The sequence below is a fragment of the Bidens hawaiensis genome, unplaced genomic scaffold (assembly GCF_021521415.1).
Source record: "Bidens hawaiensis isolate Kalapana, Puna unplaced genomic scaffold, B.hawaiensis_p1.1 tig00013251_1, whole genome shotgun sequence".
NCBI classification, from domain to species: Eukaryota; Viridiplantae; Streptophyta; class Magnoliopsida; order Asterales; family Asteraceae; genus Bidens; species Bidens hawaiensis.
Window position 1 is genome coordinate 369,674 of NW_027492121.1, and position 20,950 is coordinate 390,623.

A 20,950-nucleotide genomic window follows, 5' to 3' on the forward strand; every position below is an offset into this window, starting at 1 on the left:
CATCATAAAGATAATACCTTTGTAAAACAAGCTAGAGATACAAAGAGAAAATATCAGGCTAGCTTGTTTCTTCACTTATGCGTACTAGTGTTCTTTCTAAGCGGGACAAGTAGACAACCCCTCATGTTCTACCTTTTACAAAAGACCAGAAAGTATAACACATTTTCATAGTAAGTCAAAATCATATGAACTTGAATTAGTAACATCCTGTAAGTGTCAAAACATACATAAAAAATAGTTTTTCACATGGAAAGTCATTGTTTTGAGTTTAAATTTTCAGTGAAAATGTGTGCAACTTGGTAAGTAATATGTAAATGTTAATTTCTTTGTCTAAATCAATCTCAAAATTCTTGATCTAGAAAGTGATTCTTGAAAGAATTTGTTTCAGATGCAGCATATTTACCAGAAGTTTTAACAACTTAATCATAGATGATTGAATCATCAAAGATTTAACCTTTTAAATTCACTCGATAACTCACTAGAGGTCTCGAAAGCAAAGAGATGAGTATCAGATATGCAGCAATAGGAAGGAAAAGCAATGCATAGAGGAACTCCCACACATTTGCAATGTCATAATGTATTGAGCTAATAATAAATAGAATTGCTTCCACCCATATGTTCACCCTTCAGAGGCGGCACAAATGAGTCATTGATTGGTGGGGTAAGTGAGTCGGTGTGATTGTTTACTCGGGAGGTGTTTCAAGAGCTCAAATGAGTAAGTGAGTCGGGGTAATGTGCCCACTCGTGTTTAAGTCAGGGTCTGCATGGTGGTTTCCTATTGTTTGATGTTTAAGTAGGCGTCATTGTTCCATCTGTGCCCATACATGCCATGTGTCTAGTTCTGATTTCTTTATTTGATGATGAAATCATCAAATATTTGACCATTTCAAACTCAAGACAGTAACTCACTAGATGCCTCAAAAGCATGGATAAGATGCGTACAAACGAGATATGCAGCAACAAGGAAAAGAATGCACAGAGGAACTCCAATATCATAAATTATTAAGTTAGCAACTATAGAATTTGCTTCCGCTCTTTTGTTCACTCTTAGATGTTACGGACTGAAACCATTGCAATGTATGGGACTTGTCCCACATCGGTTGTATGGGCAACTGATGTGGGGTTTATAAGCCAAATGGGTTCCCTCACCTATCAGACTAGTCTTTTGGGTTGAGTTCTTCTGTTTGGCTTGTAACATAGTAGAAGGAGCTCGGCACACACGAGCCATTGATTGGTGGACTAGGTAACCTGACATGATTGTTCACTAGGTAGGGGTTTCAACAGCTCAAATGAGTCAGCAGGTGAACTGGGGTAGTGTGCTCACCCATGATTACGCCAACGTATTGTGTCTAAGAAGCGTCTTTCTATTGGTCAATGCTTGTGAATGCCAGAGGTAGTGTGCTCACCCATGATTACACCAACGTATTGTGTCTAAGAAGCGTCTTTCTATTGGTCAAATGCTTGTGAATGCCGCTCTTTTGAGTCGCTGGCTCAGTGTTCCCTATGCGCCCATTCATGTTAATTGTCAAGTTTCGATTTCTTTATTTGATCAATCTTTGTAAGCGAAAACTAAATAGTTAATGTTTTATTTTGATACACTTAACCAACAAAATGCCTAATTTTGTGAATCTCCATTTCCCCAAAATACATAGTCATAAACATAGGTCAAATAAAGTACCAACTTTCTTATATGATGAAAAAAAGAGGATGTTGAAAGCAGCAGCACCAAGAGGGCATAAATGGTAATTACTTTCACATTTCAGGCCCCACACAGGCCTTTACATAAGACCTATATGTATCACTAACCATGGTAACAAACACCTAAAACTAGTAACCTCACATGCACCTATCTATATGACTCACCTATCCCCTAGTGCAATACAGAACCCCCACACTGAATTCTGCATAAAAAAACAAGTCCAGAAATTTTCGCTTTATTATAGCTACAAAAGAAATGGTACATTAATGTGCATTCATTCTTAGCAAATATCAAGTTTATTTATCCAATGAATCCATAATATCTTTACTTAAGAGGATGATCTTTGATGAAAAATTCTTTACTATTAGTTCTAAACAAAACACCACTTATATCCACATCCCTATTTACACTACTTCTTCACAAATACAAGCCAAGGTCATCATGTATGTGCATTGTGTACACTTCTTATACTCTGGTTTTCAACACTAATTTTCATCATTTTTGTCACACCAAAAAATCAGATAATAACTGAGGTTCACCAAACCTGCTAACTTCCATCTGGTTCAAAAACTCACGATTTGATTCACTCGATTCTCCGATCATTGGCAATTCTTTATCTTCTGAAGATGATGCGTGTTCTTGTGATGATATACAATTACCTTCTGCGTCACCAAATTCTTCTTTATAGATATCTTCAATCATGGGCTTCCATAATCGCACCCGTGCATTAATAAACCAATTTGCAATCTAATAAAAAGAAATGTACAAAATTCAAAATCAAGATTATCTAAAAGAATAAACTTGATCATTAAAACCTGTAATTACCTGGCTCCGGGTGAGACCTGTTTTTTTCGCTAGCATAAGTTTCTCTGAATCTTTCGGGTAACTGTAGAATATTAACAATTTAACAACATAAACAAACCAAAAACTGCAATTAACAGCATATGAGAATTAAAAAGGACATACGGGTTAAGAAAGTGCTCAAATAGCCAAGCACGGAGAACGGAAACCGAGCCTTCGGGCAAGCCTCGTTGTGGCCTCCATGAATGGCGAGTCCCACCAAGATGATGAAGGTTTCTCTGTTGTCTGAGCTGTTTATCAACGTTCCTTAAACGTGGTAGAACTCGGTCTGATGAATCATCTTGTTCGCCTAACCTTTGACGGATCGAGTGAATTTGACCGTTAATTGCATCCCGTAAGCACCGAAAATGGTGGGAAATTGTTCGATGTGCAAGTGCAGTGTACGGCCTTGCGGATCCACTACCAGAAACCACATCCAACGCGGTTTCAACGATTCGCAATTGTTGATAATATTCTCTATATTTTCTATCTACCTATATACCAATATTGTAATATTATTAGTAGTCTTAAATCATAATGTAATATTTAAGAAATGCATTCAAGGGTAAAATGGACATTTACTTACCTCATCTAACAAGGAAAGCAATTTCGTTACTTTTTTCTGAAGATCTTGTTTCTCAGAAGCCGAAAGCTCACCAGAAGAACAACTAGTAGTCGATTCACGAGGGGTAAATATGGAATCTTTTTCATCAACACATGGCTTGTGTGGATTGTTATGCCTAATCATCTTGAGCTGACTCAGCGCGTCATGAAGATTAACAACTTCATCCAGTAACTCTTGTGACGGTTTGAGATATTTAGGGTCCAAGATTCTACCCACAACGCCAAATGAACCACCGTCATACGTATCTGAAATCAAGTATTGACCTTGACCACCGTTTACATCCTCATTTTTCAAAGTACCAACCAAATTGAATGCTTTATTCGTTTGAGAACCGTGATCACTTGAATTCGGAAGATGTGAATTCAAGTAATTAAACTGAAAGGCATTCAAATCCATTGAAGAAGCAGGTAATTGCATTCCTAAACTGAGTGACAATTCTTGATAATTCAACTTCTGCTCATCGTCCAAACCGTTACAAATTTGGGTATTCGGTTGCATATTACCGGATAAAAGCTCCAAAAACGAGGTGTCGGTTGACGATGGGTTTTGATACATAATATCAGCAGCAGGACAATATGACTCTTGGTATGAACCCACATCACTTTGATGACTGTTAGAAGTTGGATAATAAGTAGCCATCTTAACTCCTAAAAACCGGAAACTATAAAATGGGCGTATAAAGGCGGGCTAATGGTCCTTTTAGAAGGTGACATGATACCTAATTCAACAAGAACGTATTAAAGGGAGAAAGACACCAAAAGATAATATAAACATAGCATAGTTTCTTGATTTAGGTTTTAGCTATTCTAAACAAATAACTCATCAGACCTAACTAAATGCTGTAACTGAAAACACATGGTGAAGAGGTAGGTCCCAGCAGAGCCCAGTTGGACCCGCAAGACTCACCTTGAAGAGGGACGTTTGCGCAAGGACCAACTGGTTCCGCAGGACCCACCATGCTCAGAGATAAAGACCTTACGCGCAGTACGCCAGCTGTTCACGCAGGGAAAGCCTCCCAATGGTGAAGTACCCCGCCTGTCCCCGCAGCTGCGGATACAAGCCATCAGGGAGGGCTACCCGCACTAATAGCAAGGCTACACGCACAAGGCACTCAATAATTCAGTGTTACCTGAAGGAATGAGCAAGGCGGGAATACTCCCGCCCAAATGAGCCAGTCCGTATGCTTCTGGAAGATCTTTTGTACTATACCTGCCAAGGTATGGACAAAATAGACAAGATCTGACCAAAGCAGTCCATGAACCAATCACAGGGTGACAGCTCACCGACAAACAGTACGAGGAGCATGCTCTAGTACTGTTTGTCACTATTAGCCGCTGCCTACTCACCAACCCTTGTCGTGGCACGCACATAGCCTGCAGTTAGTGGAAAAGGAATAGTACACAGCCGGCCTGGTCACTATTAGCCGCTGCCTACCCACCAACCAGCATGGCACGTGCGTAGCCCGTAGTTGGTAGAACAGGAATATTATACAGCTGACTGTACCTGCTTGGAAACCTACCTTCGGCTATAAATACTCCAACACCTTGGAACGGTATGATCATCTGGTGTTTTACCTTCACTAGCTATTTCTCTCAATATACACTTATATTCAGAGCAATCTAGTCTGATTCTCACGCCGGAGGGTGGTCACAAGGAGGAACCCCCCCCCCTTCTCAGTGACGAGCTCACGGTGTCTGTTTTGCAGGTCATCTGAAGAACATCCTTCTTTGCCGGACCTAACCCTCGTGGGAAACATTACTTAACCCCCAGATTATCCGTAATCTGCCCGGGGTCACTTAGTGTTTCTTCATTGGCGCCATCCGTGCATAAAAGCTAGAACTAATTCAGTTTTTTCAAAACTTCTGAAAAAATGGTTAACGTTACTCCGGTCCCAAGGCCAGTAAGTGACCAAGAAACCCCGGTAACCACAACCCCAACTACTGGGGGGAACACCGGCGGTTACACAAATTTTACGAACACTACCCCGGTTACCCAAGCCGGGGCAAGTGCAGTAAACAATATTTCACTGGGGTTCACTGATGCCCAGTTGGAGAAACAGACGAGGCTCCCTCGCCAAACACTCGATCAAGTTAAGGCGTGGGGCGAAGCACGTCAGAAGGAATTCCAAGCTGAGTTGGATGAACGCTTGCGTTCACTCCAACAGGCTGACGAATTCGGGAGCACTCGACAACAGCGCAACATGAACAGTGAGTGCGAGTACTCGGACGATGATCGGGAGGAATCCGACACTGACGCGAACCCTCGCCATAAGGCGAAAGGGAAGCGTAAAGAAACGGACTTCTAACCAAGAAGGAATTTCGGAGAAACCTTCAAACCAAGGAACGCGGGGGGAAACCCACGCGACTTCTCCAAAACCTTTAGACCAACTGCTGCAAATGCGGGAACATCCAAGTTTGCAAGGGACATTGCGGAAGCAATCGCCCCGAGAAGTGCCAAACAGATGTCCAACATCGGCACTTATGATGGTCTATCCGACCCAGATGATCACTTGAACAGATTCATAGCGGGGGCAACCGTCAGTAACTGGACGGAACCCACGTGGTGTTATATGTTCCAGATGACGCTGGTTGGAGCGGCCAGGGCGTGGTTTGATCGTTTACCGGTCCACCACATCTATGATTGGGCGGACTTTCAACACAAGTTCAGCCAACACTTCAGCCAACAGAGGAAATATACTGAAGAGCAAAGAACGATCCTCAACTGCGTGAGAGAGGAAGATGAATCTTTACTAGACTTCATCACTCGCTTCAACTCCAAAAAGCTGAGTCTGGGCAACATAAGTGAAGATCTTGTTCGCGCCGCTTTCATCCAGGGCGCCGAATACCCAGAGCTTATCCGCACGTTGACGGGTAAGGACGGCATGCCATCCACATGGGATGCCATCATGACGGCGGCCAAGCGCTTTGCCGAGACGGAGAAGCAACTAGGTAGGGATCTTCCCCAGAATACACATCTCTACACGCAGAGGACCAGAGAAAACAATGTTCGGATCGCCCGGCAGAACAAAAAGAGGAAGCTAGGTATTTGGCAGTCAAGGGTAAACTTTGACACCTCATCCAGCTCTCGCCCTCTTGTTGGCGGAAGGGATAACACGCACCCTTCAAGCAGAAAACACCGGTGGACGCCACTCACCAAAAGCGTCACGGAGATATTTGCCACTGAAAAACTCCCATAGCCAAAAGCTCCAATGATCCGGTAACGACCTAATGCGGATCAGAGCAAATTCTGTGACTTCCACGGGACAAAGGGTCACAGTACAGAGGAGTGTACATCCTTGAAGGATATTGTTGAAACATTCGTCAAGGATGGAAGACTTGCACACCTTGTGGCATCAATTAAGAATGGAGGAAGGAATGATAACCGGTATAAAGGCAATGGACGAAAGCCCGTTGACATCAGCATCCACATGGTTCATGGCAACATCAGAGGAAGAAAAAGACGAACGACAGAACCATGCGAATGGAAGGAAGCTGAGGTGCGCTTCCCGCGAGTGCCAGGAGGACCCAGCAAGGAAGGCCCTATCGTCATCAAAAGCCAGCTGGGGCATTACATAACTTCCCGCACTCTTGCTGACAACGGCGCCTCGTCAACGGTTATGTACAGGCAGTTCTTCGACAAGCTAGACGACGAAGACAAAGAACGCCTGGAAACGGTTTACGCCTCAATGGAAGGGTTTGACGGCAGTACAAACACCCCCCTGGGTATTCTATCTTTCCCCGTCATTCTCACGGACGGGAAATACTCCCGCACAGAAGACGTGGACTTCGTCGTAATGAGGAAGCCACATCACACATACGACATTCTCTTCGGGAGAGACGGGATGGCAAGATTCAACGCCGTGGTATCTTTAGTCCACGGCATGATGGGATGGCCAACTGCTGAGGGTGTAGCGATGATCACCGGTATCCCCCAGGTATGCATCGCATCCGTCTCATCTTAACCCAAACCAAAGATGGCTAAACCAACCATTACCGAACCAGAAAAATGGGCCCTCAATGGCAGATACCCTGACCAGGCTGTTACAATTGGCCCAACAATCGCTAATCCTACGCGCACCTTACTCAAACGCTTATTACAAAGAAACGCTGACATCTTCGCGTGGACACCAGCTGACATGACTGGTGTACCTCGAAGTAAAGCAGAGCATAAGCTCAAGTGTGACCAGGCTTTTACGCCAGTCATACAAAAGCGCAGAGTAATGGGGGCGGAACAGGCTAACGCGTGTAGAACCCAAGTCAAGGAACTCCTTGACGCGGGCATCGTACGCGTTAGTAGATATCAAACATGGGTTGCAAATCCCGTTATGGTACCGAAGGCTAACAAACAATGGCGCATGTGTATAGATTTCAAAGATTTAAACAAAGCATGCCCCAAAGATTGTTACCCGTTACCCGAAATTGACCTCAAAGTGGATTCATTAGCACCGTTTCGCCTTAAATGCTTCCTTGACGCATATAAGGGGTACCATCAAATCCACATGGCTGTAGATGATCTAGACAAAACCGCATTTCGGACGCCCGATGGCACATTTTGTTATCAAATGATGCCATTCGGACTTAAGAATGCAGGGTCCACATACCAACGCCTGATGGACAAAGAGTTTCATGCCCAAATTGGGAGAAACTTGGAAGTCTACATGGATGATTTGGTCATCAAAAGCCCTGAGCCAGAAGCGATGTTGAAAAACATCGAAGAAACTTTCAACACGCTCAGAAAGATAAACATGAAGCTCAACCCGAGCAAGTGTTCCTTTGGGATGGAAGAAGGGAAGTTCTTGGGAGTCATTGTTACTAAAGATGGCTTCAGAGCGAACCCTGAAAAGGTCGAAGCCATTATCAAAATGGAATCACCTACTACCATCAAGCAAGCTCAGACACTGAATGGACGCCTAGTTGCACTTAACCGCTTTTTGTCAAACCATGCGGATAGGTCGTTCCCATTCGTGTCAACATTGAGAAACTGTTTAAAGAAAACGTACTTCCGCTGGACACCAGAAGCGGAAGCAGCTTTTCAGGAAATTCGGTCACGCTTGATCAAACTCCCAACGCTCACAGCACCAGAAGCGGGGGAGGAATTAATCATATACCTTTCTGCCACAGATAGAGCGACCGGGGCAGTCCTGCTAGTAGAGCGGAAAGGTATCCAGATGCCTATTTACTATGTTAGTTGTGTCCTAACAGACGTAGAAACCCGGTACTCCACCCTGGAAAAATTAGTCTTAGCACTTGTACAAGCTTCACGCAGACTAAGACGATATTTCCAGGGTCACCCAATCACCATTCTCACCAACTTCAAACTCGCAAACGTTCTAGGCAAACCCGAATTATCGGGACGTCTAGCCAAATGGGCAATTGAGTTAGGGGAATATGCGATAAAGTACAAGCCAAGACCAGCTATTAAAGGCCAGGTCTTGGCCGACTTTATTGCAGAAGTCCCCGCTTCGCGGGAGAAAGTGTGCCAGGAGGAGGCTCAACCCTCCCCAGCACAGGACATCAATGATGTCTGGCGACTCTACACTGATGGAGCAGCCAGCAACGAGGGTTCAGGCGCAGGGTTGAAATTAACCAACCCAACAGGCCAAGAATACACTTACGCTATTCGACTAGATTTTCCAAGTACGAATAACGAAGCCGAGTATGAAGCATTCTTGGCGGGGCTGAGAATTGCGCGTAAAATGGGAGTGAAAAACTTGGAAGCACACGTGGATTCCATGTTAGTAGCCAACCAGATAAACGGAACGTACACGGCCGTGAACGACATAATGGCCCTGTACCTCGCACAAGCAAAAACCCTTATGCGCGATTTTAATGATTGTAAAGTCATACACGTCAAGCGTAGCGAAAACAAATCTGCGGATGCGTTAAGCAAGCTTGCATCATTAGCCTTCACCCATTTGGGAAAGGACATCCGCATTGAACTCCTTGAAGCACCATCAGTCCCGCACAAGGAAATTTGTGTCATCCAAACCGGTACAGAAACGTGGATGACACCAATAATAAATTACCTTACAGCGGGTATACTACCAGAGTCAAAAACACAGGCAAGAAAAATACGTTGTAAAGCATTAAACTATCAACTCATCGATGACATCCTTTACAGACGTAACTTTCTTGGCCCACTCTTAAGATGCGTGGACAACCAAGATGCTGACTACCTCCTAAGGGAAGTACACGAAGGCATCTGTGGAGTACACGCAGGTCCACGCGCTGTTGTAGCTAAGCTAAACAACGCGGGATACTTTTGGCCGGGGATGCATACGGATGCGCTGGCATACATCAGAAAGTGTAGGTCTTGCCAGCTCTACGCACCCAACACGCATCGCCCGAAGAATGAACTTGTTCCAGTCACCTCTTCATGGCCATTTCAGAAGTGGGCCATCGATGTGACATGCCCATTTCCTACAGCAGCAGGAAACGTTCAGTTCCTAGTGGTAGCCATCGACTACTTCACCAAGTGGATAGAAGCAAAACCCTTAGCCCAAACAACCGCAGAACATATTAAAAAATTTATTTGGAAATTTATTATTTGTCGTTTTGGACTTCCACAGACTTTGGTGAGTGATAACGGCACCAACTTTGCTGACAAGAAGCTACAAAAGTGGCTAGAAGAACTTCAAATCACCCACACCTTTACCTCAGTGGCACACCCGCAAGGTAACGGTGAGGTGGAAAGAGCAAATAAAAGCATCGTCGAAGGCATAAAGAAAAGACTCCTGGAACACAGATCCGGCTGGGTAGACGAAGTTCCACACGTCCTTTGGGCAAACAGAACGCTGAAAAAGGCCAGTACGGGAGAAACCCCGTTCAGCCTCACTTATGGCACTGAAGCCATGGTCCCAGTCGAAATTGGTTTGCCCTCACCAAGGGTCTTGATTCAGCCAGAAGACAATGATGCGGAAAGACGGTTAGACCTTATGCTAACCGAGGAACGCAGAGACTTAGCCGCAGCGCGTGAAGAAAACTACAAGTGACAAATGCAAAAGTACTACAACACGCGGGTAAAACTCTGCAACTTCAATGTAGGAGACTACATATTGCGTAACAACGAGGCTTCAAACCAAGAGCGCCCAGGAAAACTGGCACCGGTCTGGGAAGGACCATACATTATAAAAGAAGTTTTGGGAAAAGGCGCATACCGGCTCGAAAGGCTCGATGGCACTCCTATCCCAAGAACATGGAACGGAGCTCAATTACGCAAATGTTACATGTAGATCAATTCCAAATTTGTAAAGAAAAGGCCTAGAGCCACTTCTAATGGAAATGATTCTCCTTTCACATTGTGTTGATAGCCTTACCTTTATACTTATGAACTTCCCACGCTAATATGCCGGTATTAACCGCATAAATATGGGAAGAAGTAAGTCGTTGCGTGTGGAAGGCGGCAAAACCCGCATAAACACATAAAACGGTAAAAATTTCTAAGGAAAACCTTCACGCAGGTCAGCTATAGGTGAAGTTTGGTCATCCCAATAAATGAAAGTGACGGTCCTACCCGCACAATCATGATAAAGGAAACTGAACATTGACCTATTGGCAACCGCGCGTCGAAAGGTTAACTTATTCAAAACACTTAGAAAATTTCAAAGGAAAAGATGAGGAAAACTTCCACGCAGGTCAGATATAGGTAAAGTTTAGCCATCCTACTAAGTGAAAGTGACGGTCTTATCCGCACAATCACGAAAGAGGAAGCAAAACTTTAACTTATTATCTGCCACGTTGAAAAGTTAACTTATCTAAGTACTCAAGAAATTGCTAAGTTAAAACAAAATATGCGCGAAATAAACAAGGCAAGGCATTAACAAATAATTTTTATTCCATCAACATTCAAACATTACAAGAGTTGTTGGGTACATACCCGCATACAAGATTAGAAGTCTACAAACAAAAATCTACTCTAACGGTGGAAAGGGATCTAAAGTATCAAACACATGGCATGATTAATAATCTGTTATGCAAACCCTGTTCACAAATAAGAAAAAAAATTTACTTTTTTTCTAAAAATTGCATAACTGGCATTTCATCAAACACTTGGAGTGCATCTTATAAAGACACACAAAACTTAAAATTGGGTATGATTCTGATGTGGGTTTTGGTTGAATTGGGGTTTTATTAAGTAAAAAATGAATACCAGTTGAAGAACATTGCTTGAAAAATGGAGATTGTGAAGCTAACAACCAGTTGGTAGACCTAAACTGAACACACCTTATTCTTCATGTTGCTGAATTAAAATATAAATGTGATTATTGATGAAGAAAAAGAAAGGAGTGTAGAGGTCAAATGAAGAAGACACGTCTCCAACGTGTATTACGTTTTCATTATATTTTTTTTTTTGAACATTACGTTTTCATTATATTAATTTGCCGGTAACCAACGTCACTTGTCATCCGATCCTCTGTCCACCGTCCGATTGTTGTTTTTTTTATTATTTTATAAAGTAATGTAAATTAAAGGTTGTATCTTTTAGATGTACCTAGAAAAAAATGAATATATAAATGGTATATGTTTTAAGGGTTGAGTTATAATAAGAATATTAGTTTTCTAGGAAGGATATGAAATAATCTTGTTTATTTACTTGAGAATTGAATGGTAGAGATTAGATTAAAGAGATCATCAAGTGTAAAACAAGGGTAATGACATAATAGGGATAACACATTTGTTGACTTTCTTTCTCCACATGCAAGGCACATGTCAAATTCACCCATCATCTTAAAACGTCCATAACTTTTTATACGACATTTTTTTTTCAAAACAATTTCACCATAAAAACGAGTGTTTTTTATCTTTTATATGAGTACCAGATTGGTTCCAATTTTCAAGTTCGAACTTCGAGCTATTAAAACTGAATCGTGAATTGTATCATATATATATTTCAAACCATCCGACTTTCTTCGACTCTAACGGTTCAATCTACAAACGGCAAGCCATGACTCACGAATGCAAAATCCATAGGCGTTGTGTTGCAAGGCTAAGTGTGTGGATCATTTTTTAGTGATCGAGACACAAAGATGGGCCCATGACTTCTTTTTTCGTTCCATTATAATAGATAAAATTTTAAATATTTATATAGTTTTAACTCTTATATATATAGCATAAATTTATAAGCTTTACGCATTTAAACTTTTAAGAACTTATATGACTTATAAATTATGAAACATATAAAATAAACTTACTAAATATTACATTATATAGCCGTACAACACGAAAACCCAAAAATTTTAACTGATCACATGAAGACAACTCGAAACTACCAAAATGAACCCAAATTGGTAGGGTGTAGGGGCGGACCTACTATGGCTGTACTGTGAGAAACAAAATTTTAGTACTATATATGTGTTAAAATCATGTCTGACCCTTGTGAAATTTTGACACCGACCTCTATGAAACTATTAAGAATGCAAGATGGAAAGAAAATATTGAAATTGGACACTTTAAAATTGTTGGGTGACATCTGAAGATGCCGGAAGTGAATGGTGAGAGTTTAGGTTAAGAGAGGGAAGAAGAGACAATAATCCCTAAAAATTGTGTTTAATAGTAATAGTAATAAAAATGAGAATAGTTTTGGTTAAAAGTGTTCTTTTGTGTTAATTGAAGTATTTATAAGGAGGAAGCCAAGTGGATTTTAGTGGGTTAGATCGATATTTAATTATCACGGTGGGTGTGTCAAGGACCAATCATTCTTGATCAGCAGATTGCCATATCACCGTGATCGGAAAGTAATTAACCTTGTATGTGAAAGGTAACTTATGAAGAGTTAATTGTGCGAGGCTTATATGGAGAGTATATCTATATGTACACACATATACGCATAAACATGTACACATACGCGTGTCAGCGTGTGTATTTGGTTATATGTATCAACATTACAAGTACTTATAAGGAGGGAACCATGAGTTGTTTCTGTCACGTGAGTGGATCTTAGTGGTTGAGATATATATATATATGCAAGGACTAAGTTGATATTTCGAGAATTTAAGGGAAGGTTGTGTGTTTTATTGCTCGAAAGTCTCTAATTCGTCTTACCCGCGTGTTGTGATAGCGACTCTATATTGAGGATGAACCATTATTGGTTGGTGTTGTCATGTACCGTGGTTGGGAAGTAGTTAGCCTTCTGTGTGAGGATAAACTGTTGGGGCACGAAGGGTATGTCATGCCATTTCAAGGGAGCTTCGTCGTCGACACTCCACTGGGGCAGTAATATCTTTATCCTAAAAAATTGATAGAAAAAGATTAAACAAAAAGATCTAACTTTAGTATACAACTTATCTGGTTATGAACTTCCCATTAGAAATAGATTATCGCCTTTCAAATCATTTTAAATTTTATGAGACAACGTTTCATGTGTAGAAAATGATGACGAAGACAGTTTCTTTTGTATGATGACGATATTTATTTAAAGCGAACAAAATACCATTATATGTCAGCAAATTGACATCCCCGTCAGTAAAAAGATAAACGATTACTCGATTATGCTACTACCAAAATCTACCTTTGATTTATAAGATGCATGAATTTCGAACAAGTTCAAGAAATTTCAATATACTATAGTCTTGTGATCAGAAAACAACACCGGATGCATTAAAACTTAAAACTCACTAGATAATTGAAATGGTGCAAAACCAGAGGGACAATAATATAATATGAAACTCTTTGCTTTACATTTTCAAGAGAAAAAAATGCTTAGCACTTTACAAACTACATCCATCATAAGGCATGATCATACTAACACCCATACCAATTTTCACTAAAAACCAAATAAAAGTAATCTCATCATATTATTTTTTTATAATCGAGACGGATGTTATACTTTATCGTCATGGAACCACCATCTCGTCTCCTTGGGAGATCTCCCATTCCTGCAGTTCTTCACGTACCGTTCATCATCAGTTGGACGTTGCTGTCACACCAAAAACTCACCATCCATCATTTGAGTTTGAAAACTTCAAGGTTAGCAGATCAAGGAAAAATAAAACACAAACTTTAGAAGTAGAGCTTGATAACATGGAGACAATGCTGATGCATACAGAACTAACCGTCATGGCAGGAGACCAAGAATCATACAATATATCTGCACCAGTAGCCAACCAAACACCCCGGTCAAACGGACACCATTCAAGATAATATATTCATACATATAATAATGCTAAATATGACCATTGATGTAAATGAAGGGTCAAGTTACAAACCTAAACAGATATGACCATTGCTGTAAATGTGTGGATGAAGTGGAGCTGGAGGAACAAAAATAACCTTTCCAACAAACATAACAAACAAAAGTAAGATCAAGATTTAAACAGACAACCAAATAAGGTGGTCAAAACAGATTACATTGTACATGGCATGATCTTTGCTGTACTATAACATCCTTCAAAATATAATTTTAATTCTGTACCTCATACATAATGATAATTAAAACGAAGGGGTAAACAAATACCACTGACACACTATCCAGACACCACTAACGCGTCATATGAACAGTACGACGTTCTTCCCGATAAAGAAATAATTTATGTGACCACTAACACAAATCATACGGCTCGCTTGACCATTTTTTGTGCTAATATACGGCAAGTATATTGTGACAGGCATTGGTGTGCACTGTGCAGACTTGATTTGACATCATGTGACCTACCTATATGATGTGACAGTGACATGCCACCTAATGACTTTTTAATAACAGAATCCATTTAAAAATCATAGCTGACAAGATCATGATAGTCCAGTTGTAGAAAGATGAAACTTATCATCTTCTACATTTGGAAGCTAGTATACCGTCAAACGCGCAATTGATGTACAAATAGCTCTTAACATGAAACGCGCTAAAATTCTACTATTCCTCAATAATAATAATGAAATGACGATGATTGGTACCTGTGGGGCCTCCATAGGATAATGTTCAGGAAAATCAACTTGCAGCTTGTAAGTTTCATTAGCATACAAAGTCCCCGGCGCACCGTTGACCTCAATTATCCATCTTTAAACCACAGAATTAAAGTAACAATTAACTCATAATTTAAGATACAAAAACTAAACGGAAAGAGTGATAATAACAATAATACACGTACCTTTGGAGATTATCGGTGACTTTGTGTTTGAATCCAGCAGGTGGATTAACCTGCCATTCCGTTAACTCTTTCTGGAGACGATTTGTAGCGAACTTGCTTAGTGCCTGCAATAATAATTGTCCGTATATCAGAAGATGAATGCGTCGAATAATTCAAATTAGGGACGTAAAAATAAATATATATACGTTTATACGATTGCTGATTGATATATGTATAGGTATAGGTATATATTGTTTTGTTGAGAGAGATAGAAACCTTGCGAGATGAAGCTGAGGGACTCGTCATGGCTGATTGGCTTCTAGATAGAGAAAGACAAGGGTGTGTTATGTACTTATGTTATGAGTCTCTGTTTTTTGTGTGGACAACGGTAAGTACTTCTACCCTTCTAGAAAACCATGTTTCACTTTCGATCCTAGAATATGACCAATATCATTATAAACCCATAATAATGGCTGGTTACAAAACCAAACCTAAGAAATTTAATTAATGTGTTTATGGGTCTGTCAAGCCCATTTTCACAAAAATTCTAGCTAGGCAGGTTGGACTAGTAACTATTGTGTAAAATAAAGACAAACCGAACTGGTCATGTTGGTCGTATCGTCTGGAATGACTAAATTTGTTTAATTTGGTGGTTTATGGAGTTTAAGCATGTTTATGTAAAACAAAAAACAAAAACAAAAAAAACAAATTGGTGGTTTTTATTAATATTTTGAAAATGAAAAACTTAAGTAATAAAGTTAAAAGGCCAAATTAGTTTACATGTCAGGTTCTAAGCTGTAAATAGAAAACCAGATAACTAAGCTGGATAAAACTTTGAATTAAATCGTACAAATGTCAAACAAATGAATGGGATGATTTACTCATGGTTTAAATGATTCGACCAAATAATGATAACCAAAGTTGTGTGTCAAGCTAATATCAAGGAAAACCAGAAAACCATTGAGCACTAGGTTCAAACATATTTTTTTGTAAATTAGTTATTCTTTACAAATATAGTACATCAGCAAATTAGGTTGCATGTTATTATGAACAAATTTGGTAATATTAAGGGCATAAATGCATAATTGACGATTTAGATGGATTGCCACACCATTATCAATTATATAAAAAGCTGCAAATCCAAATTACTTTTGGGGTCTATTGTAAACTGGGGGCCTTATTGCTAGTTTCATTTTAGTTAAAAGCCGAACTCGTGATGAGTATACAGTCAAAAAGCCGTTCGTGATCGGACGGTCAGAGTTAATCTTTGGGAGATCAGACTGAACTTTATTTTATTAAAATCTTTAAACATGATATATGTTATAGATTTACTTCACATGATTGGTTCCAATTTTCAAGTTCGAACTTCGAGCTATTAAAACTGAACCGTGAATTGTATCATATATATATTTCAAACCATCCGACTTTCTTCGACTCTAACGGTTCAATCTACAAACGGCAAGCCATGACTCACGAATGCAAAATCCATAGGCGTTGTGTTGCAAGGCTAAGTGTGGATCATTTTTTAGTGATTGAGACACAAAGATGGGCCCATGACTTCTTTTTTCGTTCCGTTATAATGGATAAAATTTTAAATATTTATATAGTTTTAACTCTTATATATATAGCATAAATTTATAAGCTTTACGCATTTAAACTTTTAAGAACTTATATGACTTATAAATTATGAAACACATAAAATAAACTTACTAAATATTACATTATATAGCCGTACAACACGAAAACCCAAAAATTTTAACTGATCACATGAAGACAACTCGAAACTACCAAAATGAACCCAAATTGGTAGGGTGCAGGGCCGCACCTACTATGGCTGTACTGTGAGAAACAAAATTTTAGTACTATATACGTGTTAAAATCATGTGACCCTTGTGAAATTTTGACACCGACCTCTATGAAACTATTAAGAATGAAAGATGGAAAGAAAATATTGAAATTGGACACTTTAAAATTGTTGGGTGACATCTGAAGATGCCGGAAGTGAATGGTGAGAGTTTAGGTTAAGAGAGGGAAGAAGAGACAATAATTAAAGTTGAGAATTAAATTTGTTGAGATGTTTGAGATGTGTAAAAAGTTGATAGCCTGAAAAGTAAACATGTCAGGGTAGAATAGAGTGAAATGTATACTCAAAATTTATTAATTATTTTTTTTTCTATATTAGTTAATATAGATTGATATATAATTTTTCGTTTACCCCTTATTGAATTTTATTTATTTATTTATTATCTATATTTATTCCTTTTTACGGTAAATGAAAATTTATTTTATATCTTTTTTTTTCTATAGAACTAGCATGAAATCATGTATAGATCATGTTACTTGCTCCGAATTAAAAAATTTATTGTATTTTAGTTATGTATTTTTAATGATGTTTGGTATGTAATATCTTGTTTGATTATCCTTTTCTTTTATATGATCTGATTGAAACGACCGAATTAGACTGGGAAAAAAATTTATATAGCGTTTTAATCCAACCCGAGTGATCGAACCGAACCGAAAAAATTAAATACCGATAGTCAACTAAACACGACTTAAAAAGTCTCGACCACTGTAAGAAAAATTTCTGGATACGCCGCTGATAGGATGATGTTCCACTTATATCCAATCTACCATAAATATGTTATAACTACTCACATGGTGTTCTATCACACACAATCATTCATCTTTTCAAACAACATTTAGGTTGTAGTATTCCATTTCGTATGCGGGTTTGGCTGGGACACTCTTTAAGATGAAACCAAGGTACTGCCCGATTGGCCCCTAGTAACCTAATCAATAAGATTGTAATGTGTATGTTTATAAAATTAATATAGAAGGTGATAGTGACGTGAAATAGCTAAAGTTGTTTGGTGATGGATAGATTGTTACAAAAGTAGGTGACTAGATACATTAGACTTATGCAAGGTTTATGCTAGATACATTAGACTTATGCAAGGTGTATCTAGTCTAGGTGACTAGATACATTCGATATGCACTTCCACATAACATACAACTTATGCAAGGTTTATGCTAGTAACTCTCTCTACAAATAAGCAGAAATGGGAGAAGACAACGGAGACTGGCAACTGGTGGATCGGAGAAAACAAAGACCGGTTAAGCACGGGAGATTCAGGGAGGAGGACACAACGACGTTCTTTGTATCTAACCTCCCGGTTGGCTGCAACAATGGAGTCATTCGTAAGGTGTTCCAAGCTTTTGGTCAAGTGATAGATGCTTTCGTGGCTAGAAAGAAGGATAGGATGGGGAGTTACTTCTTCGCCTTTGTGAGATTTTTGGGAGTGGAGAATATGGAGATCGAAGTGGTGGAAGATGTTGCATTTTGGTGTCCAGTGGTGCAAGCAAGCAAGCAAGCATTGAGTCTGAGATTCTAGACAGGTGGAGGGATAAACAGTTCTTGGGTTTTGGGCTCCCAAGTTCATTGAAGATAAAGTGGATGAGGGTAGTGATGATGAAGACTTGATTGTTTGACGGACTCGGGGAAGATGATGAGGACTTCGAGGAAGGGGAACTACGACCACCCGGTGGGTACTTGGGTGAGGTGCTGCGGGGGTTCGAATACCGACAAAACTAAACATGTGCATGAAAGCTGCTGTGTCAATTCCAATGTTGAAAAGTTGGCGGCTGGTTGTCGGGAACGATTAATGAAACATCATGGTCCCCAAGATATAGTTGAAAAGATGGATAGTGGGCCTGAACTAAATTTGGCACCTTTAGAGGAGGTCAATAATGGGAACGGGCCTGGCAATCCATATTCGATTTTCTGACCAGGAAGTGGAAGATACAATAAAAGTGGGTGAATAAGTTCGATTCCATGCTTCTGAAAATAGAGATTAATTGAGATCTTTGGTAAATGGTGTTGGTGATAAATTGGAATAATGAATTGTTTATCAATTAACATTAGAGGAGTTGGGGGCGATTGGAAGGGTGAGTGGGTCCGGAAGGCTAAACAGGAAAACCGAGTTAACTGGATTGCAATGCAAGAGACACAACATTCTGATGCTTCAAAAATTAAGGTCAGTAACTTTTGGGGTAATACACAATTTGATTGGGAAGCAGTGGATGCTACTGGTAGATCGGGTGGGTTGATTAGTATTTGGGATCCATGGGTTTTTACTCGGAAACATGTTATTAAGAAGCGAAATTTTATCGCTTTGGTCGGGTCAATTCGTAATATGGATGGGGATTTCATTTTTGTGAATGTAGATGGCCCGAAAGAACAGGCCCTCAAAAACCAATTGTGGGATGATCTTATATTAATGGATTTTGGATTGTCATGGGAGACTTTAATGAGGTCCGAGCCCCAGGAGAGCGGTTCAATTCTGAGTTCAACGTGGAGGGGGCAAGACGCTTCAATGACATTATTGATAGGGCTAATTTCATGGAATATAATATGGGGGGGAAGGAGATTTACTTATATGTCAGACACGGGATTAAATCTGAGCAAATTAGATAGAATCCTTGTTTGCCCATCTTTTATGGATAAATGGCCAAATGCGGTTGTTATGACCCTCCGGCGGGAAGTTTCAGATCATTCGGCCATCACATTATCTACTGAGCTCGTTAACTATGGCCCAATACCATTTCAATTCTTTAACTCTTGGATCGGTATGGCTGGGTTTGACGAGTTGGTTACAAGGGCTATCGATGGGGGTCGGGAACAGGCTTCGGGTAGGAGGGCGGACGAACGTCTGGCTTTTATTCTTAAATGTGTGAAGGAAAAAATAAAATCTTGGGCTAGTGCCAAAAAGGAATCGGACTCCACTTCTCTTAAGGCGATGAAGAGTAGAATTAATTGCCTGGAATCTGAGGCGGAATCGAGAACATTAAACTTACACGAACTTAGTGAAAGGTTGAATCTTAAAAGAACCGTGAATGAGCTTGAGGTGAAAAATATATCAGATTTGAAGCAAAAAGCCAGGATTAAATGGGAAGTCGAGGGTGATGAGAACTTGAGATTCTTCCATGGAGTTATTAAAAACAATCTCAAGAATAGCAAAATTAACGGGTTATCTATCAATGGAGCATGGATCACTGACCCGAATTTGTTGAAACTTGAAGCTTTTCAATTCTTCAAAAATAAATTTAAGGAACCTATTAAAAGGAGGTCTCAGTTTGTGAATAATGGGTTTAAAAGGTTGTCGGTAACGGAGGCGGAATTATTAACAACACCCTTTACCGAGAAGGAGATCAAGGATGCGGTTTGGGGCTGTGGTAGTGATAAAGGCACCAGGTCCGGACGGGTTCTCCTTTGGGTTTTGTAAAGCACTTCTGGGATAATCTAAAAGCTGATTTTACTAAATTATTGGATGAATTTTTTACTCGTGGAAACTTTAGTAGGGGCTGCAACTCTTCCTTTGTGAGCTTGGTGCCTAAGCTTAAAGACCCGTTAAATCTTGCGGATTTTAGACCGATTAATCTTGTTGGATGCTTGTATAAAGTGGTGGCAAAGGTGTTAGCCAACAGGTTAAAGTTGGTAATTTGTTCAGTTATTAGTGAAGAGCAGTCGGCCTTTATAGCTGGTAGAAACATTTTTGATGGGGTGCTTGTAATAAACGAAGTGTTCTCGTGGTTGAAAAAAATGAAAAGACAAGGGCTATTCTTCAAAGTGGACTTTGAAAAGGCGTACGACACGCTCAATTGGGGATTTATTGACTCGGTGATGGACCAAATGGGGTTTCCAGCACTTTGGAGGAGATGGATAGCG

General features: G+C 40.0%; 2 protein-coding genes across 3 annotated transcripts; both read right to left on the reverse strand.

Moving 5' to 3' along the window:
* Positions 1 to 2,022: 2,022 nt before the first annotated feature.
* Positions 2,023 to 11,478, reverse strand: LOC143543712 (BEL1-like homeodomain protein 11). 2 transcript variants are annotated; one of them, XM_077035970.1, is made up of 5 exons: positions 11,313 to 11,478; positions 3,126 to 3,882; positions 2,666 to 3,033; positions 2,525 to 2,585; positions 2,023 to 2,446 (listed from the first exon to the last, which is right to left on the reverse strand). In XM_077035970.1, the coding sequence occupies exons 2-5, from the start codon at positions 3,801 to 3,803 to the stop codon at positions 2,204 to 2,206; spliced, it is 1,350 nt and encodes a 449-aa protein (XP_076892085.1). In that variant the 5' UTR covers positions 3,804 to 3,882; positions 11,313 to 11,478; the 3' UTR covers positions 2,023 to 2,203. The 2 variants fall into 2 exon arrangements, with proteins under 2 accessions (XP_076892085.1, XP_076892086.1); XM_077035971.1 differs by having other exon boundaries at positions 11,357 to 11,387.
* Positions 11,479 to 13,664: 2,186 nt separating this feature from the next.
* On the reverse strand, positions 13,665 to 15,601 carry LOC143543700 (putative ubiquitin-conjugating enzyme E2 18). Its single transcript, XM_077035961.1, has 6 exons — positions 15,502 to 15,601; positions 15,247 to 15,350; positions 15,053 to 15,155; positions 14,368 to 14,431; positions 14,161 to 14,249; positions 13,665 to 14,078 (listed from the first exon to the last, which is right to left on the reverse strand). Exons 1-6 carry the CDS (start codon positions 15,529 to 15,531, stop codon positions 13,983 to 13,985), a joined length of 486 nt encoding a protein of 161 aa, XP_076892076.1. The 5' UTR covers positions 15,532 to 15,601; the 3' UTR covers positions 13,665 to 13,982.
* Between the last annotated feature and the right edge of the window lie 5,349 nt (positions 15,602 to 20,950).